General features: G+C 38.4%; 3 protein-coding genes and 1 long non-coding RNA gene across 14 annotated transcripts; 1 reads left to right on the top strand and 3 right to left on the bottom strand.

Moving 5' to 3' along the window:
- Positions 1 to 1,267: 1,267 nt before the first annotated feature.
- LOC135627187 (putative respiratory burst oxidase homolog protein H) lies at positions 1,268 to 6,065 on the bottom strand. Its single transcript, XM_065133184.1, has 15 exons — positions 5,378 to 6,065; positions 4,733 to 4,892; positions 4,597 to 4,645; positions 4,375 to 4,488; positions 3,835 to 4,254; positions 3,358 to 3,744; positions 3,175 to 3,270; positions 2,865 to 2,980; positions 2,689 to 2,791; positions 2,518 to 2,606; positions 2,288 to 2,438; positions 2,060 to 2,206; positions 1,842 to 1,970; positions 1,694 to 1,772; positions 1,268 to 1,623 (listed from the first exon to the last, which is right to left on the bottom strand). Exons 1-15 carry the CDS (start codon positions 5,772 to 5,774, stop codon positions 1,514 to 1,516), a joined length of 2,547 nt encoding a protein of 848 aa, XP_064989256.1. The 5' UTR covers positions 5,775 to 6,065; the 3' UTR covers positions 1,268 to 1,513.
- Positions 6,066 to 7,416: 1,351 nt separating this feature from the next.
- LOC135585742 (uncharacterized) lies at positions 7,417 to 11,963 on the bottom strand. Of its 5 annotated transcripts, none has more exons than XR_010492483.1 (7): positions 11,718 to 11,963; positions 11,601 to 11,645; positions 11,207 to 11,428; positions 8,296 to 8,352; positions 7,964 to 8,151; positions 7,707 to 7,782; positions 7,417 to 7,637 (listed from the first exon to the last, which is right to left on the bottom strand). It is a non-coding gene; the product is annotated as an uncharacterized LOC135585742 (long non-coding RNA). The 5 variants fall into 5 exon arrangements; XR_010492482.1 differs by having other exon boundaries at positions 11,601 to 11,641; XR_001976325.2 differs by having other exon boundaries at positions 11,207 to 11,645.
- Positions 11,964 to 12,065: 102 nt separating this feature from the next.
- LOC135626859 (pentatricopeptide repeat-containing protein At2g37320-like) lies at positions 12,066 to 18,245 on the top strand. 7 transcript variants are annotated; one of them, XM_065132627.1, is made up of 5 exons: positions 12,219 to 12,252; positions 13,101 to 15,244; positions 17,227 to 17,312; positions 17,408 to 17,502; positions 17,885 to 18,245. In XM_065132627.1, the coding sequence occupies exon 2, from the start codon at positions 13,260 to 13,262 to the stop codon at positions 14,889 to 14,891; it is 1,632 nt and encodes a 543-aa protein (XP_064988699.1). In that variant the 5' UTR covers positions 12,219 to 12,252; positions 13,101 to 13,259; the 3' UTR covers positions 14,892 to 15,244; positions 17,227 to 17,312; positions 17,408 to 17,502; positions 17,885 to 18,245. The 7 variants fall into 7 exon arrangements, with proteins under 7 accessions (XP_064988700.1, XP_064988699.1, XP_064988698.1 ...); XM_065132626.1 differs by adding an exon at positions 17,673 to 17,803 and having other exon boundaries at positions 13,101 to 17,312; XM_065132628.1 differs by having other exon boundaries at positions 12,066 to 12,252; positions 13,101 to 13,216; positions 13,741 to 17,502.
- Positions 18,246 to 18,659: 414 nt separating this feature from the next.
- LOC103972257 (APETALA2-like protein 3) lies at positions 18,660 to 23,077 on the bottom strand. The gene is made up of 10 exons (XM_009386535.3): positions 22,409 to 23,077; positions 22,299 to 22,324; positions 22,169 to 22,199; positions 21,968 to 22,055; positions 21,731 to 21,876; positions 21,320 to 21,364; positions 21,108 to 21,205; positions 20,860 to 20,993; positions 20,137 to 20,241; positions 18,660 to 19,289 (listed from the first exon to the last, which is right to left on the bottom strand). The coding sequence occupies exons 1-10, from the start codon at positions 23,074 to 23,076 to the stop codon at positions 19,056 to 19,058; spliced, it is 1,575 nt and encodes a 524-aa protein (XP_009384810.2). The 5' UTR covers position 23,077; the 3' UTR covers positions 18,660 to 19,055.
- Between the last annotated feature and the right edge of the window lie 2,001 nt (positions 23,078 to 25,078).

The raw sequence follows: 25,078 nt of genomic DNA, 5'->3' as shown, positions 1-25,078 counted from the left end.
ATGGGAGGTGGAAAAGATGAAGCACGAAGCATCGCATTCTAGTATCAAAGGACTGCTTCCAAACATAGCACATGGACTTGCCGGACATGCACCCCAACAACACCACCACCACCACTACTGTATGGATATCCTCCTTAGGGATAGCCACCTTACGGATACCCGCAGCCGCCATCAGGATATCCACCGGCCCCCGGGCCGTCAGTGCCGCCGCATCATGGTAGTAATTCACCAGCACTGGAAACTAGTTCCATCATAATGCGTGCTTATCGTGTATCCAGGGCACGGTTCCGGCGTGGGGGCGTTGCTAGGGGGAGCAGCAGCTGCGGCGGCCGCGGGGGCTCACCGGTTGTTGTCGCATGGGCACCTTCATCTTGGCCGTGGGACGCAGCACCATGGCTAAGGTCGCCACGGCAAGTTCAAGTGATTCAACGCGTTGACTTCTCTGGTTCTCTAGTCTTGTTCCTTTGAATTCAATATTTAGGTAGAATGTTGATAGGTTAGGCAAATTGATCTTCTAGTGCAAATTGAGTTTTTAGTACATTATAATCATCCAGATTGATTAGTAGGTAGCTATTTGATGACATTCCAAGATCATCGTACTTGAGTCGATATTGAAGATCGACAAGAACGGCAAACTGGCTTTTTACATGAGAAAAAATGAAACACAGAGTTTGACTCAGACTCGAAGTCCTTTCGAATCCTTAATATGGTATCAGATTTGGAGGATGCAAATGAGCAAACGAGCCAAGTTATGAGTTAAGCCAACATGATGACTCTTAAAAGCAAGTCATGATGTAGAAGAATAGCAATCATCAGGAAATCTGCCACCTTCATCTGCTTGTTCTGCAGCATCCATTAACCTAGAAACTATATAGCATCCATGTTTTAGCAAGTGGCTGCAACAAGTCTGGAAGTAAGATTGCCACTCCACATTTCAGTTCCACTATAAAATAGTAGCTGTTTGAAGCAGCTCAATAGGAACAGAGGAGATTTTGGATATGCAAAAGGAAGACTAGAGAAAATGGAGAAGCTTGTTTTTCTATCTGCAACAATAATTATAACTCTGCATCTGAGCTACAAAATGATGGATCTTAGTTAAGTCTCTCAAACGCTGAAAGCAGTTGAATGTGTTATATCCATTGCAGAGAAATTAAAGTTGAAATATCATTACCAAATGATCTAATTTAGGAAGCAGCTGCACAGAAAGATTATAAGATGAAAGTAGGGAAGTGAAACATAACAACTGGTACATCAGACAAGCTAGAGAGAAATGAAAGAAATTTTCTTCAAAATACTCATGATTGAATATAATCCTTAAATCACCTTCAGGCAGTGATTATTGAGATTGGAATTATTCCTCACTATTTCACACCTGTTCTAAATCTTTTCTTTGTGTGTGTAATGTGACATTTCACCAATCAACACTGGATTTCTATACAAGACTCTTTTACTAAATTGGCTCTCTTTTCATATACAGTGATGTTTCAACTATCAGTGTCAACTTCTATCGTCTCTAGAAGTTCTCCTTGTGGAAATGGAATCGAGTAGTGGTATTATAGCTGAATTCTTGTGAGAGATCCCTCAGTTGTTTTGTGAGTGTGGGGGATCCACAGTAAAAAACACCTGCAATACCACATATTAGGGATCTAGGAAGTGAGAAGTTTGACATACTAAAAGTTCGACAAGAGTTCACCAATTCGAGCAGCTTTGTGGGCACTCGCCAAGTCAGTGAACACTTTCCTCCAATTTGGCCTTGCAAAGTGTGTGCGTATCTGTCAAGTATGAGTTAGAAACTAGAAAGGAGCAAATGTTCATTTATCTGAATTAAGAAAGTCAATTACCCGACTTCCAGAGACGATGTCAACACCACTTTTGGCATGCTGAAGTGATTGAACCATTGCAATAAGCGCTGACCTTGCATCACCTTCTTCATACACACTTGTCAAGTAGTTATGCATCTCTATGACATTCTGCATATACATTCGCTCTTTGTCAGTTATGGTTCTATGAAAAATGGAAATTACCAGTCAGTTACCAGGAAACAACTTTAGGGAAGTACATTATAGTCACTTTCGGCAACATCATTCATGACACCTTTGAACCATTCAAATGATCCTTGTTCCCTTGTCACCCAATAGAAGTAAGCCCTTCCTGGACCATTTTCTTTGATGGCAGTTGCATCTGCATTATGTATTCTTTGCATTTCCTGCATGAGTTTTGAGCCTGTAAATGATGCCTTTAAAATACTACCTTGCTACTAGTGAAAATAAATGAGAGTATAGAATACTTCGTTGGTCTTTATATTGTTCAGGAGATCCTTCAGTATACTTATAAATGGAGTTGCACCAATTCCTAGTCCAACGAGCAAAAGAATGTCATATTTCTTGTAATTTTGAGCTGGTGCACCATATGGCCCATCAATGTAGAGCTTAGGAAATCTGAAAAGCAATTAATGCGTTTACAATTTGCATAGTGTTTATAGGTTAATATTACTTGCTTCTACAGAGTTCCGATCACCTTGTATCGTCAAATTGAACATCTGCAAAAACTGTGGTTTCAAGTCTAACTAGGTTAGCCTTCTTTGAAGTCACCTGAGCCTGGCAAACCTGTATGAAGAGACTTCTGTTAGAAAATTCTGAAAAAATTTTAGATAGTCCTCTTTGGCAATAACTTTCTGCTTGAACTAACCTTTCCAAATAGATTCCTTAGCTCAGATGTCCAGTCCCCCAGGGTACGGATATGAACACTCAGGTGCTCATCTCCTGGTGCCGAAGTGATTGAGAATGGATGCCTGTGGAGATAAATACAAAGGTGAATACAGGAATTGTCACTAAGTCAAATGTGATGTGAAGCTAAGCACATACCATTCATAAGGTGAGACATCTGGACATTTGACGAATAGGTACATTCCGCTTTTGTATTTGAAACCTGGTGGCTTTTTCATATGTATTGAAAGGACATTACCCGGATATATTGCTGCCTGTATGACATATACAAAAGGTGATGCATTTCATTTTTGCACTTCTTTTGTTGATTGGCCAGTTCATGGATATATATACACATACATATATATACACATATATATATACATATATATATATATATATATATATATACATGCACATACATATACATATACATATACATATATACATATAGATATGAGTAGCTTACCTTAACAATGCTGACACGAAAGCTTTTCTCACGAACTTTCCGAATTGATCTCTCACAGACATAAAATAGGACTGGAATCATTAGATACATCCATGTCTGTCCAAAGAAAGATAAGTTATTATCTGCCAGAATAACAATAACTACTTTAATATTGCTATATGATGAATATAAAGCATGACTTACTGTCTTCTTGTACCATTCCTTGGTGAGAAAAATGAAGTATGAATGCACTATCAGAAGGGCATATACGACAGCCAGAAGATGGTGTGCATACCAAAATGCATTGAAACCAGCTAAATGGTGAAGGGGTGATGGCAACTTCACGACACTCCTCCTAAAAGAATGTGTTGCCAGTGTGAAAGAAAATGCCATGATGATGATCATGAGGATACCAGTGACCCCAGGAGCACTTGCTAACAGAGATGGATAAGTTGGTTGCTTGTAGTGGAAATTGGGCCCAAGTGTTCTCATGAACTTTGACTTTGGGCATCTTATTAGCCTTGGAAAATCACAGGTTACATGAGCGAGGGTATGCACTAAAGTTCCGATTGTTATTCCCAGTGCAATGACCTGCAAATATTTGTATGTAAGAGGAACGCATATGGACATTCACAAAGTATTTCTTTTTCAGTAAGCTTAATGTTCGAAAGGCTTGCTTACCTTGTGGAAGTTGATGTTGTCATCAAATGGGAATACTGAACTAAGACGGGTTGATCTGAGCCTCGTGAGGGTGTTCCGACAAACAGGGATGAGAATTAGAGCCATGTTGAATTTCAGGGTCTCAGCTGCAGCCTTGGCTATGCAGACACAGTAACCCATCACCTCAAATGCTGCCTTCCTTTTGTACTGGGCAAATTTCCATGCTGCTAGGACTATATTGAGTGTCAACCAAAAGGAAATAACCCATATCCTCTTCCAGTTCTCATGAACAGAATCTGCAGTCTTGCTGACAAACTTGTTAACTGGGTTTCTGTATCTCATCGGTATCATTGTCCTTGCAAGGCTGTGTGAACGCTTGAGTGTTTTCTCAGATCCTTGTGAGCTAACCATCCCTCGAAGTAATGTCTCAAGCTGCCAAAGCTGGAATAGATATCATAAGACACAAAAGTGTTAGTGCGATTAGTCTACTAGATCTTCCTGATACAAGATATTTGTCCAAATTCTGATATTTCTTTGAAAATTCAACAGATGCCTCGGTACCTCAATATAGCCTAGACCATCTGGGTCAAGCTCCTCCATTATGAGAGCAGCATAGGTGGCTGCATTTGCTTTCAGCTTGGCAAGCTTGTTTGCCGAGGCACTGAGTATGATAATCTGTGAGGAAGACAATCTGTGTGTCATTAATTTGTCCACGCCGTAAAGGAATAGAGCATTTCCAACCAATGGGAAGTGAGATTTAATAGAGATATCAAGATTGTCTACCTCTTTCACCTCCTCTTCTGAGAGCTTTCCATCACCGTTCTTGTCACACCTATTTCGGCAACATAGCAGATCATGTCATGTAAAAATTAGTGGGTCTCAGCGCAGAAAGCAGATAAAGTTGAGAAAAAATGGTTACATGTCGAAGAATATCTGTAGCCGAGAATCAAAGTTTCGGTCTGTCATTTCCTCCCAAAACTCCTTCAGTTCGGCTTTGGTCACACCGTTTTCTGGCTCCAAGTTTCTCCTCCTTGCTAAAGCAACAAATAGCTCCCCAGCAAACTCCGACTCAGCCATGCCTTACAAATGGGAACCCAGAACAAAATTATATATAAGAACCAACAAATTCATTCCTAGATATAATCAATTTCTCAGGAAAAGAAAGGAACAAAGATCTGTCTTTTACTACGAAATATCACATCCTGTCTTTTTCATTTCTTTTGTTTGAAGTGTTTTTTTCCTCATCAGCACTTCCAAATCGTCAGTGTGATCCTGTAGATTCTGATATATGCTTTTTGTGGGTTAAATCGCTCTATTGATGTGATAACAATGTCTGATGGCCACGGCAGATCGATATCAAACCAATTAGGAAATAAGACCATTCAGTGATGCTCTTCACCATGTGCACAACCTATTCTGTAACTTCACTACGAACTGCTTGCATCAGAACTCGATTCTTCCCTAATTTGCCGCCTCAGGAGTGCTAGATTGAATGGAGACTTCACTTACAAGACTAAGCTCTGGGTTATTCTACATCCTCAAAGCAAAAGATGGAGGCACTCACCAATGCAACGGCCGAAGTGCTCCTTGGGAAGCCGTCCACCGACGGCGAATTGGCCGAACCGCTTCTCGACGGCGTTCCACCCCTCCTTGCCACCGGACGTCTTGTCGAGGAAGCGGAGGCCCTTGATCCCCATCTGCGCGCTGGACACCATCCGGGTCATCTTCCCGGGGTTCTTCCTCTCCCCACCGCCGGTGCTCCTGGTCGAATCCCGGAATCCCAACTTGATCTTGGACGGCTGGGGCAGGAGGCTCCGGGCGGAGCTCCTCGGCGTCGCATTGGTCGGCGGCGGCGGGTCCGCAGCCGGCTGGATTTGGTCGCCATGAACCACGATGCTCTCCAGCTCATGCGCCGTGTGGTCACCGAGGGGGACATCCATGCAGCCGCGCGCTGGTCCCATTCTCTCTTTGGTGTCTGGTAACTGGCGGTATATCTCCTCCCGTCACCCGCTTCCTGTGTCTATCTCCCTCTACGGCGGAGTTGCAGGTTCCATGGCGGTCGAGAGAGAGAGAGGAGTGGGGGGAGAGGGTGAGGGGGTGTTTGGGAAATTAATAGGGAGGAGGAGAATTCTACCAGTCGAAATTTGAAATGACACAACAACTGTGACCGGCTTATCGGCCACGTAACATCGAATATGGGAAATTTGAGGTCGGTCCACCGACATCGGCGATGTTGCGGTCCATTCCATTCCTCCCCTCACAAGTAAATTATTGTTCTTATTGTTATATTTATGGTATTTCAAATTTATATTTGGATATATATATAGTAATAAGATCAAAAGATTAATAATAATAATATAATAATAATAATAATAATAATATAATAATAATAGACGATATTCGGTTATATATTTACGAAGTAAATCAAATTTTTATATGAATATATAAATTGAGACATAAATCTCTTTATATTGTCGCAAACTATTATATAAATTTTTAGATTTAGTAGAGGTAAATTCTATGACCATTCATGTGTTTTCTCGTACTGATGAATCTAGTTCCATGAAAATTAGAATTAGAATAAAATCGATTTCAAGCGATTTAGGTTCAAGTTCATATTGTCAATTCTGATTCATAAAAAAAATAAAAATATTTTTATTAATATTTAAATCCAAGTCATTATACTTCAAATATGAAGTGCTAACCACTCCATTATGGAATTCATTTATGTTTTTAACTAATTTTAATTTTTTTATCTTTCAAAGAAATAATATGTAAGAATTGAAAAATAGTTCAATTTGTTTTCTTAATCTCATCAGATTACAAGAAAATAAGGGGATATTACATTAATTAGGTAAATCAGTTAAGTCCGCATCACAAACAGTAGTCTGAGTGGTATTTGTGTTCGTACTTACTTACTACCGTAGCCATGAGTTGGTGAATGTTTAGAGTTGACCGGATGGGTTGATACCGTATCGCCAAGGGTGGACTTCCCGGCGTACGGCCAAGGCGTGGGTGAGCATTACCAAGCGCTTGGAAACCAGTTGTGCTTGTGGTGATCGTCCATGGAGTCAACGTCATGGTTGGCTGTCGGACACCCAAACAGTGCACCCGGTTTGACACTTACCAAATTTGGAGGTGGACCCCGCGAGGGCGACGGCCCACCAATTTTCACATGGCCATGCGTCGAGTAGATTGGGTCCAGCCAGGACGGTCCATGCTATAGTCGTACTTTCCTCGGGCTAAGAAGTAATTGCATGCCGGCGTGTCCCAATCGCCGCCGCTGGACGCGATCAGTTCGAATCGCACGGGATATCGATTCGGTCAAGTCTTACATCGATGGATCGATAGTCTAAATTTAAATTTTTAATAAAATAAGTATGGTTATAAATTATATAATTAAAAATATTATAAAAATGGTAAAGTATTTTATTTATTTTTTCCTTTTCATTCAAATAATGAAAACGCAAAACTTAGATGTGTTTAGAAAATATTAAAATATATTTAATAATAGATTAAAATTTTATGGTATTTCAGTAGGTTGAAACGATCTAATTAATGAATGCAGTGTTTCTTTTTTTTTTTTTGTGAAGAGAAAACAAAGAAAAAGAATTATGCAGGGCTGCTTGACATTGATATTTCAACTGTAGAGAGTACATGCATTATAATTATTCTTTAATATATAAAAATTGATGTCAAGACACTTCACCCACCTCGATGCTATGATATGATATCCGTAACATGGCGATTCTTAGAAGGTTAATGGAGGATCCTTCTGCGAACCACTTCAGCTGTCTTGAGATGATTGATATGGCACTCCAAATCTAACAAAAAATGGAGAAAATTAGCTAACAAGTGTGAGGAAATGTTCAATCAATGAATGACACAATTACATTATAGCGTAAGATGGCAACATGCGTGCTACTCTTTCTGGTCCACATGCCAGTGCTTTATTGAACACGGTTGTTGCTGCAGGGAAAGCATATCAGAGGTCAGACGCCAAGGCGAGTAAAAACTATTGCTTCTGCAACAAGATTTAGCTTCCAGCAATACAGAAAGGAAACAGAACATGCGCTGCTGCTCATCACCAACAGCTCAGCTGAGACAAGACAAAAGAAAAGAAAAAAGGAAAGAAAGAGAGAGTCTTTACTCGATGCAGCAGATATGCAAGCAGGTCTTCCGGGCATAAGATTTAGTGTTGGGAAGCACGTTGCTGGTCCAGCATCAACGCCTACTTCAACTCCTCTTATTTGTTCTGGAAGGAGAAGACTGCATCATCACCAAACATATGGGATCCTTTTCTCGTAGCACATGGTCTGCACCAGCATGACATTCCTCCTGAAGCATGTCATGATTCGTTAATGTCCTCTTTCTCTTCTTTAATGAAGTAGGAAGACTTTGAGGATTAAGAAATGCTCTATTCCAACATATTCTATTAGAGGTTGGGAGTAGCAGCTAAGAGCAAGTGGACAAAGACCAAACCTTGCCAAACTGCACCTTACTGTACATGATTCAGTCCCATAGGATATTGTCTGCCACCTAACAGTAATAATATACAAAAATCAGTTAGATTCTAACAAAGATAAAAAGAGAAAGCAATAATGAATACCATGATCACTGGAAATAGAATTCTGAGAGACATGCACAAGCATGCCATCATTTCCTGAGAGACAAAATGAATAGAAAAATGTGAATGATATTTGTTTAAATAGCCATGCCTAAGTAGAAACAAATCATTTTTTATTTGGTTTCTTGTCCTTTAAATTTTGCCCTCAAAGGACCAATTCTGCACTGCCCTTCTAGGTCATGTATCCTGTATATATACAAAATCCCCTGTGATCTCTCTCAAAGTCAATCCATTTATTTAAGGGCTTCATAAATGTAGGACATCCAGCATTAGATTGTGCGGAATATCATAGGCAGTATTGCTGTTGTTAAAACTTGGCAATAGCAAGATCATACTTTTGTATAGATTGGACACCAAGGATAGGCTCTACATCAGTGAGATGCTCCAATTGATTATGCTTACTTAGATTTATAAACTTGTTAAATTAGCTGTAATCCGACCAATTACACCTAATACATGAGACCATGGGATTACTCTTGCACCAACAACATACTTTTAAAAATCATGACCACCTTTGGCAGGTAGTGTTTTGAAAAAATTTAATCTCGCTGATATGCATTATTATCCAGTAATTGCAGTAGAGTGGAAGTATTCTAAATAGACCAACAGGCATTGTAATCAAATTTTAACTATATACAGAGTAACCATGTATAAATAGCCAGGCCAATTTCCAGATATTATATCAACAAACAAGGCCTGATAGCTTATGTTGGGTTATTCATTTCTCAAATGTCAGAAATGACCAAACCTTCCCTTCAATGACTCCTAAATTTATGCCCATTTCTCAAATGTTATACAAACGCCCATACTATACAGCATACAGATTTGAAAGAAAAAATAAACATGAAGGATTCTGACACTTTTGGTTCATCTCTTACCTGTAAAATCAAGGCCTAAAAGGTGAGAGTTTCTGTACGAAATGCCTTGTGTAACGTTTCAGTGTAAACCAAGTCTAGTATTCATCTTAGGCTTAATTGTTTGGCACCCTTTTTGTGTGCTTGATTTGTATGCATCAAGGATCCATGTTTTTAGTATAATTTACTCAAGTCTGAGCATCAATAATGGCTCAATACGCAGAGAAATATGGTCGATATGCCATAAACTTCTAAAATAACTGGATTATTATATCTCAATAATAGAATATGTTCAATTTCACTATCTTGCATGATAAGCTCAAAACTGAAGAATGTGTGTTGAAACAAATGAAATATTTATGCACCACCAACTTTTCTTACGTTATGGGTTAAAATATTCAAGAAAGAATTGCCTTGATGAATACTATTTAGTCCAGAAAGCAGCATTACCAGAGCAGGACCAGAATATCCTTCTCATGCTACCAAACTGCTCTCAGACAAAACGAGGTGATATTATTAAGTAATATCTCATTTGCAAAGACAGTGTTTGCTTCTCTCCAAAATGATTATGATATTAGGTTTTCAATTATAGAAAAACAATATGAAGTTCCAGAGTAAAAAAAAGTCTATATTTCTACCAGTATGTCATAGATTGTGTCTTTTTTCCCTTGTGGAGAAAGAACAGATTTGGACAGTGAATAATTAGGAACACGATTATGTTCCCAGATCTGGTTCCACAGTATGAATTCCTTAATTTCTTGCAGCACAAGGGCCTTGGGGCCTGTGATTGAGCTTTATGTGACCAAGAAAGGTGCTTTGTGTCACCAATTATTTATTCCAACATACGAGGTAATTCTTTTCCCAGAGTGGCTTTCATATACACTAATCTGGAGTTGTCAGCTCCATAGTGTGCTTAATACTCATTATCTTCCTCTTGGGTTTCAAAATTCATGATTTTATAGACACTTAAAATTGATGACAAGTTTAAGTCAAACTAGTCAAGGTTGACATATACAAGACGGGACACCAATTCAATCTAATGATGTGGCCGAACTCAATATATGTCACCCCACTCTTTTTAAGAGTTAGCAATTTAGGAGTATTCCTTGGTCCTCTCTTAGTTCTTTCACACACATGAATATTCTACCAAACATCCCCTATTTAACTGTGTCCCAATCGTCTCTTCCCTTATTTGTAGGGTAGGCCAAAGTGTGTTTCGATTTATTGTTCTCTTTCACTTGGTTGTAGCCATCTGGTAAGAGATCCATATAACTGACATTAAATAGTTATGACTTTAAAACTTTGTTATTTTTGTTGTACTCTTACTTTTTTTTGAATCAACAACATTTGATAAAACACCATTACCTATATCAGCAATGATACCTAAAAGAAATATTTTCTCATTAAACAACTAAATATTTCATAATTGATGGTGATAACAAAACCAACTCTATATAAACTCGTATTTCTTATGAGACGTTTTAGTTTCTAAACTCACTCAAATAAATCTGAACACTCATATTTCTTATGGATCTTCTTTTACCCATAACGAACAAAACTGACTCGACTGAGGGTTCTTACCAGACACACCTCGACATAATATTTTATGAGAACAAACCAAAATGAGATATGAGATACACAAATTTTCTGTCCCTAGGGGAATTTCTCTCTGACTAGTCATGACTCCCATATCACATTCTCTCAAGAAGATCTTCTTGTCCTCTTCCAAGTGCAATAGCATTTGAAAAATGGGTCAAGTCAAGTCAATCTCACCATTTCGAGTTGATGGCCAAAATTGATCGCGCCAATGTTTCATTTTCATAATGACATCTTAGTTATGACTAGGATTTAATAATAGACAACATAAAATTAATGCTGAAATCTGAGACACGAATTTGTGATCCCTTTCTACCTTTCTTGAAAACCTTCTTCTACCATGCTAGATCTTCCGCTCTCATTGGCATCATCATCCTCATTCTTAATGGTTTATTTGTTCCATACAAGACATCCATTTACGTTTGGCAATATAAGTGAGACACCATCAATGGCACACCCAAGGATGATTCTGACTGCAGCTTGAACCTTGACAGTTTCATATATGAAGTTCCATTGAAGCATACAAAATTGTGTGTTACTGCAAATAATGTGTTATAAGTAGTGAAATCACATTAATGAAATCATATACTAAAATGAAAGAGTCATGTAAAGTTGCATAACTTCTAATGTAATCAACAACAGTATTGATGTTTTAGCCATTAAATTGTGCTCAATGCACAGAATATAACTGATCAGTGAAAGAAACTGACCAATTTTCATAACAAGCCGGACACATCATCTGCTGCATTCTCTGTCTAAGATTGAAGATATTTAGCATGACCAAACAGGATTAAAGAGAAAGAGAAGAGGGAAAAGGGGAAACGTACGCAAGTAGACCCCATGAGACCACGAACCCTACAAGAAGGGTTCGCGGTCGAGGAAGAAATCCAGAAGGCGAGCTCGGATTCGCAACGATGCTTCCCTCATCCCATTACTTTGGATCGATTTGACGGTGAAATCTTAGCTATCTCATGTGAATCGAGACGAGGCGAATCATGGAGGAGAGGAGGGAGGGAGGGAGGAGGAACAGCATCCGCGCGATGTGTGGCCGTCGGTTAAGCGTGCTGTTCGCACTGAAACCCGAACCCATTTTAAATCCAACGAAAGAAGATACCCGAACCCGATGTAAACGGATCGGATATTACCGGATTACCATCCCTAGGTTTTGGGTTTGGGCATCAAGTTGAGTCCCCAAACCCTTTACTGACGCCGAGACGAGAACGAATCCCATCCCATGTCGGTCGCCGCCAGCGCAAGTCCGTCGATCGCCGACTCTGCACTGTCGGCAAGCAATCGTCACCCCTGTCGTGCCTCCTCATCGCAGCAGCAGCAACAGAAGCAGAATTGTGGCCACTCGTAATGGTGCGCGACATCGTCTCGACTCTTCCTTTCGTTCTTCGATAAGAATGTACCATCCGAGCTCTAGTTTTAAGTTTCGATGATTCCCCGCCTCGCTCCACCTCGTTTCTATACACCTTTAGTTTATTTTTTTGTTATTTTATTTTTGTATTTGATCTATAATTTGATTCGCGAGAAAAGAGAAGATGGGAAAAGCTATGTGCAATGGCTTTGTTCATTTCCGGTTTGGTTGTTCATGTCAGGCTTTGGAATTGGCCGTCACTTCGTCGTAGGCAATTCTTTGATAAGCCGTGTAATTATCAACCGGCTCTTTCTCAAGGAGTGGATGAGGATTCCACAAAATTTGTCAACTTCTTGGTTTTGGGATTTGCAAAGGAAAAATAAAGTTAAATCTATTCTCTCTGCGTCTTTGTAAGCAACTCTTTTGGTTAAAAATTAGATTTTGCAAAATTTTCAGAGTGAAGTTTCTATTTTTTTTGTTTCATCTGGATGCCCGTCGTGTCTCTGTACTATTGTCAAGTGTCAACTATAGTAATCGTCATAATCATGTATAACCTTGAACAACATTGTACAAGAGAGTAAAAATATCATAGAAAATGATGGAGAAATACCACATTTGTTTACAAATATCTTAAGAATGTATCTGCTCCATCAGCTGATATCAATTATCTTGTTTTGTTTGTGTCCAAATTCAGTATTCAGTATGAACACTGTTTTAACTGCTTAAGCCACTACCAAGTGTTTTTTAGAATCTTTTGCATAAATTTAAAGAGGATTTTCTTTAAATAACTTCTTAGCATGAATGGAATTATCCTTTTTTGGTTAGGGTAACTAATCTTTTTGTCTTGCAGGTGCATTTACACTAGTTGTGCACTATCTTGCAAGCTAAAGTACATCCTTATGTTTACGCAAATTAATTGGAAAGCTACAGCTAGTAGATTTGCTTCATGTTTACAGTTACTAAATGGTAATTTTTGGAAAATGGAACTTAGACATGGATAAGTACTGTGATGTACAATCACTTTCTTCACGGTTCTTTCGAGCATTCTTTTGCTATCTTCAGACCCTTTTCCATAGCACATCATGTTCGATCGCAGTTCAGCACATTTACAGCTTCTAGTAGATATAGCAAGTTACATGGTAAGGGGATTGACAAGGCATTGAAAGTTTTGGACTTGGTCACCCCTAGGACCAGTAAGGTTGAAAGCAAGTCATGCCATTATCACCTAATACAGGGGTGCAAGCATGATCTTCTTGAAGTTGATCAACGGAATTGCTTAAAGTTCATTAAGAAGAGTACAAGTAGTAAATTGTGTAATCATGCTAAGGTTATGTCTGAAAAGAGTCATCACTGTAAATCTCTTTTATGCTCTCAAATCAGTAAATCAGTGAAGGAAGATGCTCTTTTGTTATTTCTTGAATTGCATAAGAGAGGAATCAGCTTGGATGCATCTAATTTTTCTGTTGTAATTAGTTCTTGTGTGTCCACAGGCACTTTTGGAACAGGGCTGCAGCTTCATGCTCTCTCGGTTAAAAATGGTTGTGATGTATCTATTCCTGGTGGAAGCTCATTGATCAGCTTGTACTCCAAACTTGGGCAGTTGGGGAATGCTTATCATGTTTTTGATATGATGCCCACAAGGAATGTTGTACCATGGACTGCTATAATTGCAGGTTTTGCACAGTCCTGGGAGGTCGACACATGTTCACGACTGTTCTATTTGATGAGACAGGCTCTGATAGAACCGAATGACATCACATTTGCAAGTGTTTTGAGTGCTTGCACCAGCAGTGCTTATCTTGGGTTTGGTAGGAGCATCCACTCTTTAGAATTTAAAATGGGTTTTGATCTGTATACACATGTTTCTAATGCATTGATCTCGATGTACGCTAAATCTGGAAGCATTGAGGAAGCCCATTGTGTCTTCAAGAACATACCATGTAGGGATCTAATCTCATGGAATTCGATGATTTCTGGGTTCTCCCAACATGGACTTGCTAAGAATGCCATGAACTTGCTGAATCAAATGGATACTCAGAATGTAACACCTGATGCTATATCTTACCTTTGTGTTCTCTCCTCGTGCCGGCATGTGGGACTTGTGGAGCAAGGCCAGCGTTGTTTTGATTCAATGCTTAAACGTGGGCTAAACCCAGAATTAGATCATTACTCATGCATCGTTGATCTTCTTGGCCGTGCAGGGTTGTTGGAAGAGGCATTAGATGTCATTAAGAAAATGCCAATCCACCCAAATGCTGTTATATGGGGCTCATTACTTTCGTCATGCAGGGTTCATGGAAATGTATGGATAGGCATTCACGCTGCTGAGAACAGGTTGTTGTTAGAGCCAGGCTGTGCTGCAACTTATGTTCAGTTAGCAAATCTTTATGCAAGTGTAGGTTACTGGAATCATGTAGCAAAAGTTCGGAAGCTGATGAAGGAGAGAGGGCTGCGCACAAGTCCTGGGTACAGCTGGATTGAAATTGGTAACAAGGTGTATAATTTTAAAGCAGAAGATAGATCAAATGATAAAATGAATGAGATACTCACAATTTTGGATTCTTTAGCATGTCATATGGAACTCTCCAAGTATACAGCTGCTGCAAACATTGATCTTCAATACGAAGAGATCCCTCCATGACAGCACTTCAGCGGAATACAATTTGCCAAGCTTGTGGTACCAAAATGGTATCCTTGGCTGCACTATTTCTGTGGATAGGACATTTATGCCTCTTACATCGTATGTGTTGTTTAAGGCTCTTGTTTTCAGACCAACAGAACTTCCTTTAGGCTTCACTACAAGTTTGATGTAGGAGGCATGTATGATTCCATAGCAGCATACCTTTCATCTATGATGCCCCTAGAAAGCTGTGCACCTGAAGAAAGGTTCCCAGCTGTGTGATATAATAAGAACCATATTGGCAACATCCAGAACAATATTTTCTTCATTCATGTGCTTGGAAAAAGGTGCTTATATTGTAGTAATTTTCAAAGGTATGTTTCATGAGATATGAATCATCTTTTTCCTCTGATTGTGTCAAGATGAAAAGTATTTGTTTGTGGGTTAGAGGGTGATGCATCGTAGATAGATAAAATGGTCATATTCTGCAGGTAGTAGCACTTAAATGAGTCAAATACTACCAATGAACTTGATGATTTAACTAATGCACTGCATAGATAGGATTTGATAGGAGACCAGATTCTAGTGGAATATTGGCCTTTTCTGAGTTCTTGAGGAGCTTGCTTGATTCTTGATGGACAATATGGTTCACCACCTACATGTTATCTATGCTCTGGGCTTCCATGTCCCTTTTGTCAGGAAAAGTTCCAGGTTTAGAACTTAATACCAATTTACATATATGGTTGTCACCAAGTCAACAGGCAGTTGAGATTGAGCACTGTTGGTTAAGTTGCAGACATAAAAAAGATCAAGAATTGCTGGATTAATTTGCCCCTTTAGCTGTAATTTTTCTAGCAGGCTAGGATTCTATAAGTAATCTTTTGATTATATTAGTGGTTTTTATCATGTGATGATTGCCAACTTCTTGTGCTGTCAATCCTGGAATTTTAATTATGGAAGGAGCTGTAGCCGGCATGAACTTGGAGATGCTCTGGCGAACAAATTACAAGTACTACTGGCAGCCATGTGTATCAGGACTTGGGTGCCTTTGACTGTTACAACTTGGTTTCAACTTTCAAGTACCATTTTATACTGATTCTACTGTACTAGTGCATCGAACTAGTTGTATTAACATGTCAAACAATTTTCAGTATGCTTCTAATTAGTTTACCAAGGCATTCCATTTCATACCAGTTGATACATACCAATCAAATGAGATTCCAGTATGAGTATGTGTACTGGCATTTTCAAACTTATGTTATGGTTTTCCATCACTTTGAGGATTCAACCCATATATGGAACTTAAATTTTCTTCAAAATTCTTTGCAGTAGAAATTTAATGCTTTTTTTTGTCTTCATTCAAAAGATGATCTGTCTCAATTTCTAGGTTTTTACTTCTGCACTATTGGATTTCTAGTAAAAGTTTCATCTGACAGTGAACATGTGAGAAAATATACTGTCTCAATTCCTATGCTTTTTACTTCACTGCTAGATTTGTGGCAAAAGTTCTGACAGAAAATATGTAAGAAAATTTACAAATGTGTTGTCTGAGGAAAAAGCTGAGCGAACGTTGTGTGATTTCATTTTCTAGTAAAGTACTGTTTGGTTTTCCTTTTGATACTAATTTCCGGTATAACTTTGGTTGTTACCGAAGCAATGGTTTTTAAGAGTGATACAGAGAGAACCTGAATGATGAATGGTGTACATGATAATATTGGAATAGCTGCTGCTTTCTCTTTCTTTTTCTTGACATATATATGTGTGTATACTGTATGTATGCTTGTGTGCATCCAATTGACAATCTTAGGGTGATCCAGTGATCCAACCTCCCCAACACCTTATTTGCATCCTTGTGTATTCAAAACACTGTATAACGGACAACTTTAGTTTATGGAAACCTGCAGATCTGGATGTAGCTACTATTTATTTGATTGAAGATATGAATTTGGTTATAATTTTGCATGGCAATGCTTTTATGTGGGCATGATACAGTAACAGTCACAAGTTTTATGTAGATTACGCATCAATTTGTTAACTCTCGGTGATGCTAATATCTCAGTGTTTATATAATTGGCCTAAAGATGATTAACTGATAAGAATCTACTAGATCTTTCGATTTAAATGCTAGTAGTAGAGTTACATTAAATAAGTTAATTGTTCAGAAATTGGATATTATAAGAATTTTGCTCGTGGGATTGAAAAAAGTTTATTTATTTATTTTTCAAGCTTGTTGAATATAAAAAAAATGTTTTATCTTTTAAATCCAACTTTTTAAATGCCAAAAAACAGGTGATTCTGGTATAGCAAGATTCTGACATTTGAGATCCCTTTAATGAGCTCTTCTCATCCTGTGTAGGTACAGCTGACATTAAATTATGATTGATATGCAGTTGGTGACTTTTGGCAATTGACATACAGCATAATGTGCTTCCTTCATGCTGTGTGAGTACAGTTGATCTTAAATTATGACTGAAATATGAACTGGGGAGTCAGTCATTTGACATCCCAGCATGATGAGCACCCTTCATTGTGTTCAGATCAAGCGGACCTAAAATTATGACTTGCACTACATGGGGTGGGGACTTTCTGCCATTTGACATCCAGCATAATGTGCTTCCCTTATCCTGTACAGGTGAGCTTACAATATACTATGACTAGCACGATATGAGCTGGGAATTTCCATTTATTTGGTTGCCAAGCGCCTACGATCTGCACCTTGTATTATCTCCAATGATTCCAGCATCAACTGCTTTTCTGCTTATAGGGTTCTTAGTAGAAGTTCTAACACTTGTTTTCTCATAGTGACACAATCCATGATGGGATCAAGTTTCATCTTTGACCCCTAAAGAAGAGTACCCAGTTAGACAATTTGAGTTCATTTCATTCAAATTATATTTGGGCTGTGGTTGTGTTAATTAGATCAGGTCAAATAAGTAAGCAGCTCTGTTTAATTTTACTTTCTGATTTGCTATATTTGACTCAACTTAAAAGGTGTTTTATATGCTTGATTCCAGAATAGGGAGGATTACTTAAAAGAGAGAGAACTGGAGGAGCTCAGTCGGCTGCTTTTCTAGACAGTTATTTTGCGCTTCCAATCTGCAAGGTTCGGTTTCCATTTTTCGAAGGTATTAAACTGAACTTACTTACCAAGAGTAAGGGCTGGCTTCTTAGGATGTAAGAAAATTGTCTGATCGGTTCTTTTATAGTGTATACAATCATAGTAAAGGCGGAAAAAGGATTCAATTATTGTGTCATGATAGTCACTGGTAGGATGAAACAGTGAGGTTGAAATTGAAGTTGTTTAATGGTACACTCGGCTTTCTTGCCTAAACACTTTTCAATTGACCTTTAGATCTCAATCTTTTCTCTACTAAATTTAATTCTGTTCACATTCTAAGATTTAGTTGAACAGATTAAGATTTAGTTAATTTCCTTGCAGAAATTAACTGATGCACAAAGCTCCTTTACCTTGGCTACAAAGTTAATTACATATTACACCTTCTTGATAGATAGATCTCTTTATCATCTTGATCTCTAGACTTAAAATATCACGTAAACGAATGACCCATTTCTTTTGCATTTTAATTAATATCTAAAATAACTATTTTATCATTAGTAAAACCGATAATTTAAGATAAATAAAATTAAATATTTTACTTTCATAATTATGAAAATATTAATATATTTTTTAAAAATTTATAAACTGAGATGCTTAACAGGTGAGGGGTGGTAATATGTAATTAACCCCCAAAAGCGAGTACAAATGCTAATCCAATCTGCTATGCTAGGTAAAGGAATCCACCACATTTACCCAAAGCAAGGAAAAGTAGGTTTGACAGTAGGCAGGAGATCAGCCTATTACACCAAAAGAAGAGTACAACTTTTTAGAAGCCACAGCAAGAGCTGGTACAGTTGATGGAGGGAATAGGCTTTCCTCGTAGATACTGCTGCCATCAGAAGGCGAAAGGAAATGTGCTCAGCATTTAACATGGAAGCTTTTCACGGCAAAAGTTCTCACAAAAGCCATAGTCTGGAACTACGGCAAAGATTGTTCGCTTCTTAACACTACAATACCAAAAACGCAAGTGCCATGCATTTGGTTGGTGCTGGCTTGCACCAATTTGAGTATCGGCAATCTTTTAGAACAATATGCAGCAGCAGCAATCGCTGGAGACGAACGTATAATCAATTTGCAAAGTCATAGTTAGCGCTTGCTGATGGAGGGAAATGGTAGTGATGGGTGTTTGAAGGCGGCGGAGCTGCCCGTGGTGGTGGAACTGTGGCCATCATGGTCGCAGTAGAGAATCCTGATGATGCTGCAGAAGAGGCTGATGGCAGTGGTGTAGGATCATGCATTTGCCATGCCCAGTTGGGGAGGACTTGCGAACCCATCTCAGGCCTCTGCTGGTTCCCTTTCTCCTACATTAATTTGATGACATAGAAGATTCAGTAGAGATATAGAATCCTACTTGTTACTTCACCTAGTGCTGACCTCAATTACCCATGGGTAGAGACCGATGATTGGATAGGTGGCTGCGGACCATCTGTCGGGTCCCAGCTGCCTAAACACTCCAATCACCTTATTAACCCATGGTTAAGTAATCAGGAAACAGGTAAAAAGGAATTCTGTAAATAATTTGATGAGTGAGCAAAAAGCAGAGGATTAGCACTTCCACCTGTGTTTGTTAACCTCAACACGCAGACTATCAGAAAGTACCAGTTAGAATAATCAACTACAATTCTTCTACCGCAAAGAGTTGAATTGTGTGAAGGGTTTATAAGAAAAGATGACAGTTAGATAGACCGATCAACTAATACTACAAAGACTGCATGGTGTGCCTCGACGGTGGGACAGACACCAACAAACTAATAATACAAAGACTCTACAATGCTAAATCGCACCGTACAGCCAGCCACCATAAAAACAGGTAGGTCTCTCGTGCAAAAATAATATGTACCTTAAATGTCAAGGCCCTATTTGTTCTCATTATTTTTATTGTTTAAGCAATGATCAAGACTGCCATTATAGAAAGAGAAGCAGCTGACCAAAAGACTGAACTATAAAAAGTTGTTTAGCATCAAGGATCAATGATAGTGTTGTGCACAAATTATGGAACAGAATCACTGTTGGACAAGAAGATGATAGATTGTATACTAAAACTAAATTATCATAAGGAAAAAAGAAACAAACAGTAACCATATGGACACCAGTTGCTACTAGGAAGAATTTCAAAAATTAGAAGTATAATAAATAGTAGGATTTTACCGCAATGCTGAGAAAGAAGCCTGGATAGGAAGAAGCCCACCAATGAGGATGGCAAGGTGTCGTCGCCAAGTGAGGATCATAGCCCAGATGATAATGGCTGTCAGCCTGTAACAACAACCGAAAGAGAAAGCCAATTAATAATGGTTTGTATACATTTAAACATATAAATAATTATGCATTGCGGGATCCATCATATCATCATTCCAGCATGAAAAATTATTTAGTATGTATACTGCATTGGCAGGAGCATCTTACATTGGGCCTACCATTGTCACCAAACCCAAGCACAAAATAAAAAATGGACAATAATATATCTAGTACATCATAATGTGATTCCTGAAAACATAAAATGAAATGCAAAACAGTAACTTCATTACTTAGCATATGTTATACAAAAGAAGGGTTTATGTAAATGTAATATTGCTTTCTTGGTAATGCACTTGGAAATTTCCCAAAAAAACTTCATTACTTTGACTTAACAGTTTACATTATGATTTTTTATTTAAGGTGTGACTTCTTAAAGGCATGATCATAATGAAATATTTACAGCAGCTACATTGGTAGTTCAATAGAAGTGAAGAGGAATTAAAATCAGTTAGAAGAGGATTGGAATTGGGAGAAAATATTTTAGGAATTGGCTCCACAAAGAACAGCTCCATATGCTTAAATATTCCAACAAAACCAAACATTATAAAGAAACATAGACAGAGGATCATCATCTACCTGAGTGTTTCCCATTTGCATGGCCTCAAATGAGCCACGACAGAAATTGGTACCACTTGAATTACCATCCCTCTTTAGATTATGGAGGTCAGGTTGAGAAATCCTCAAATTTAAATCAACATCCTCAGAGGCAACTATCACAGACGGAAGATTAGTTTCCAAGTAAAGTTTACCAAGAAACAACACAATCTGGGGAGAACACTATTTAAGGTAGACCAGCATGCACAATGATCATATCCTAATGATACCTTCAGGCTCAGTAAGTGTCTCGGCTTCATAAACGCTTGGCTCAAAATTGGTTACAGCTTCCCTTCCATTACACTTGATAGCAGCCTTGTCATATGCCCTGAAGTCCAAAAGCAAAGGGGGAAGAAGAATGAAGAACATTACTTTAGTTTATAAATTCTTATGTTAAAGATTCATATCAAACACCCATTATGTGTACTGAATAAAATCAGACCTTGCAGCCTCTACTTCGCTATCAAATAAACCAAGATATATGTACCTGCACAGAAAATTAAGTTAAAAATAAAAATATGGAGTTCTTCAAGAAACATGAAGGTCTGGTTTGTCTTTTTGCAGCTGCTAACCTTGGTCTTTTATTCAAATATTTTAATCATCTCAAAGAATTTCCTTTGGAAAAAATCTAGTATGTCTCACATTTTCTCATTACTTTTCCACACTAAGAACCATCCATGTGATTTTTAATTGTAATTGCACGGCCATATAACTTGGGACATTCATCAAACCAGAGGAAACAATGATGTTAAATTTAAGGATTTGCTGAGGCACCTCGGCGGTACTAATTAATAAGAAACATCACACAAACTCAAGAATGATTAAAAACATGAGGAAATATTAGACATCATACTTTTTGCCAAGGAACTGCCCCATGCGAGCCTCCCAACGACCACACTTGTGCAGGGTCACCCCTCTGAACTTGGAGCTTCCCCTTGCAAATCCGGTGCTATGTCGACGAAGTATATGCACAAATTCTTCCTTGGTTAGATTCTTCATCTGTGATTCAATCACATAACCATACATACCTTTAGTCCTGCATATCAATCACATAGCTTCAGCACCTACATATATCTATTTCCATGATTACCTGTTTTAAATCCTCCTCATAATCACTAAGATTGAAATTGATGTCGGCATCAAGTCCCCTGAACTTGATTGCAGCACGATCATATGCTCTGTAATGCAATTTATCTATCGGATACAACTTTATTTTTCCCAAACAATGAACAACTGTAACATTATACTTGACCATCCAATCAGATTAAGAGGAGGGGAAAAGGAATCAAACCTTGCAGCAGTATGAGCAGTATCAAAGCCTCCTAAAGATTCCAGCCAAACAGAAACACAACAGTTAAACCCCAAAACAAATATAATTAGTGATCTTAGGTCATAGTAAGCAAATGAAGTAGAGATCTTACCCAAGTAGATTTGCTTTCCGCAATCCCTGCTCAAAATTAGAGGGAGAAAAAGCTCATCCTCTCAAAACGGAACACATTAAAAAGAACGAGGAGGAGAAGAATCTGCTAACCAAATGTGGGACTCCCATCTCCCGGTTCTCCTGTAGAAAGTGACTCCGCGATACTGTGAACTCCGAGACCTCGGTCCTCTCCTGCTCTTCCTCACCGGCTGCTGCTGCCGATGCAACAACAACTTGGCCTCCGCCTCAGCCTCAGCCGCGCCGTCCACCGTCCCCTTCCCGAAGCCGATATTGGTCCAGCGCAAGGAGGAGGAAGAGGCAGTGGCTACACGATGCTGCACCGCCGTTACATCCGCGGGCCGAGGGAACAGCTGCAGTGTGGAGATGCCCGGCTGCGGCGAGACACTACCCTCCTTCACGTCTTCCTCATCGTCATCAGCGGGGCGGCGCCGGACGATGTCGAACTGAAAGGAGGCGGCAGCAGCGTTGCGCGATGCTTCAGAGGAGTTCGACGCCTCGGCAGAGGACTCGCCGGGAGAGACCGCATTGAGATCAAACTCCATGATCTCTTTCTGCGCGATCGATCGAGTAGTCCACGGAACCCGACTCTCGCCGACAAAGTGCAGAAAATCAAGCAAAATCAGAAGGCGGCGGGGAGGCGGAAGAGAACGCCGCCGGAGGCGATCCGATCCATTCGGGAGAAGACAACAGAAGAGGAAGAGGGAGAAAGAGGACGAGGACGTTAGATACAACCAAAGTGGCACATATGTTATTACCATTCTCAGTGTCTTTATGATTCCTATATAAACAATTATCACGCTGAGGGGAGGAGTGCTCAAAAATAGTATTATTAGGGAGGTGGGAGGTTGCGTCGAACGTACGGCCGACGGGTGACGGCCGGTCTCCCGGTTTCTCCGTTCGTCCTTTTTCCCTTTTGTCCGCCCCGAGTCACGTGCCGACGGCGAGCTGCGAGCGACCGTATTTTGGACCGAATTTTCGAAAAAAATATTTATCTTTATATTTTTTCGAAAAATGTTCTTCTTCTTCTTCAAAAATTTTAATTAATATTTGTTTATTTAATACTTAAAAGATCCTCCGTCAATTATTCTTTTTCCCTTTCTTTCACTCATTTTTTTTTCTATCGATGGGTCCGTAGAATGAACCAATTTATAATATTTTTACACTTAGTTATAATATTTTTAATAATATCAAAATAATAATAAAATAAAATAATATGTATCATAACATTTTTACTATATTTTAGTTTTTTATATTATTAAAAATAAAAAATTTATATATTATAATATTTTTACAACAATAACATGATTGTCCTATTGGCACCTTATGTAACTAGCACATCAATACTCGATATCATTCCTACTATCAGTCTAACAAAGATCTGTCATCATATGTCCAAGTTTATTGGTGGTAGCTTCAGGTAATTTCAATCGATCTAATAAGCGATTACAGCAACCTAAGGAACCTAAACTAACTATGTAATGTCTTTTCTTAGGCATCTACTATAAAAAGAATCAGATATATCCAATATAAAGAAAATAATAAATAAAATTAGGCTTGCTTAACTTAAGTACTGATTTGAGCATCGATACAACATTATCGAGATTGCCGTCGACTTAGTTTTATAGGGATTAGATGTCCAACTTGATAAATTTTCAACAGATTGACTCAAGAGGAAACCAAGTTAAATCTAAATTAGCCTTTAGCTCAACCGCCCAAAATCAACTTTATCATACCATAATATAATTTAAAAATATTTTAAACATAATATTTTTTTATAAAATTTATATAAAAATATTATGTTATAATATTTTGAAACTGAATTATAGTATTTTTTTTTCTAGTATTACTGAAAAACTATGACATGGTGTTACCGATTCATAAGAAAAAGAATGAAAAAAAGATATTATAGATATTAGGGAAAAAAAAGGTGCTATAATGTGAATTTTTGAAAATATGAGATGTTTTTCAGAAAAAAATATAAAGAGATGAGATTTTTAGAAAAAATTTCCCTTGTAATTTTAGTTATTTAAAATTTTAAATAAAGATAAGCAACATAATTATGACCATTAGCCTAAATCTAAAATATAAATAAATTTGTATACAGAACAAAAAGCTATCTTCAAATTTTATGAATTATTTGTGATGGAATAAAGTTAAGAGGAGAGAAAGAAATAAAAAGAATAAAAGCTTTAGTATGTACACCATTCCATTACATTCCATGTTCAAGAGATGTATGTGCCTGAGCTGAAAGGTTGCAACAGTGAAAGCTCAGAGGGGTCCCTTCTGAAGCAGATTGTGGAGTTTGGGATGAGACAAGACATGCCCATATGCATACACATAATCAATCAATCAGAATGATGGAGTGGCAGTATGTAGAAATGTATTTTTCTTTCAGTCCACAACAAATACTAGTATATCCTCCAAGAATACAATTCCATGTTCAAGAGATGTATGTGCCTGAGCTGAAAGGTTGCAACAGTGAAAGCTCAGAGGGGTCCCTTCTGAAGCAGATTGTGGAGTTTGGGGATGAGACAAGACATGCCCATATGCATACACATAATCAAATCAATCAATCAGAATGATGGAGTGGCAGTATGTAGAAGTGTATTTTTCTTTCAGTCCACAACAAATACTAGTATATCCTCCAAGAACACAGTCACTGGACAACCACCAGATGTCAACCTCCAACAATTTAATCATATACATTATCCTATTCTTTCTTAGACACTGGTAGTTGACTTGCTTCACTATCAGCAGTTG

This window comes from Musa acuminata, chromosome BXJ2-11 (genome assembly GCF_036884655.1).
Source record: "Musa acuminata AAA Group cultivar baxijiao chromosome BXJ2-11, Cavendish_Baxijiao_AAA, whole genome shotgun sequence".
NCBI lineage: Eukaryota > Viridiplantae > Streptophyta > Magnoliopsida > Zingiberales > Musaceae > Musa > Musa acuminata.
Note: the sequence above shows the minus strand (reverse complement) of the source record. Positions and strands in the feature narration are given on the sequence as shown.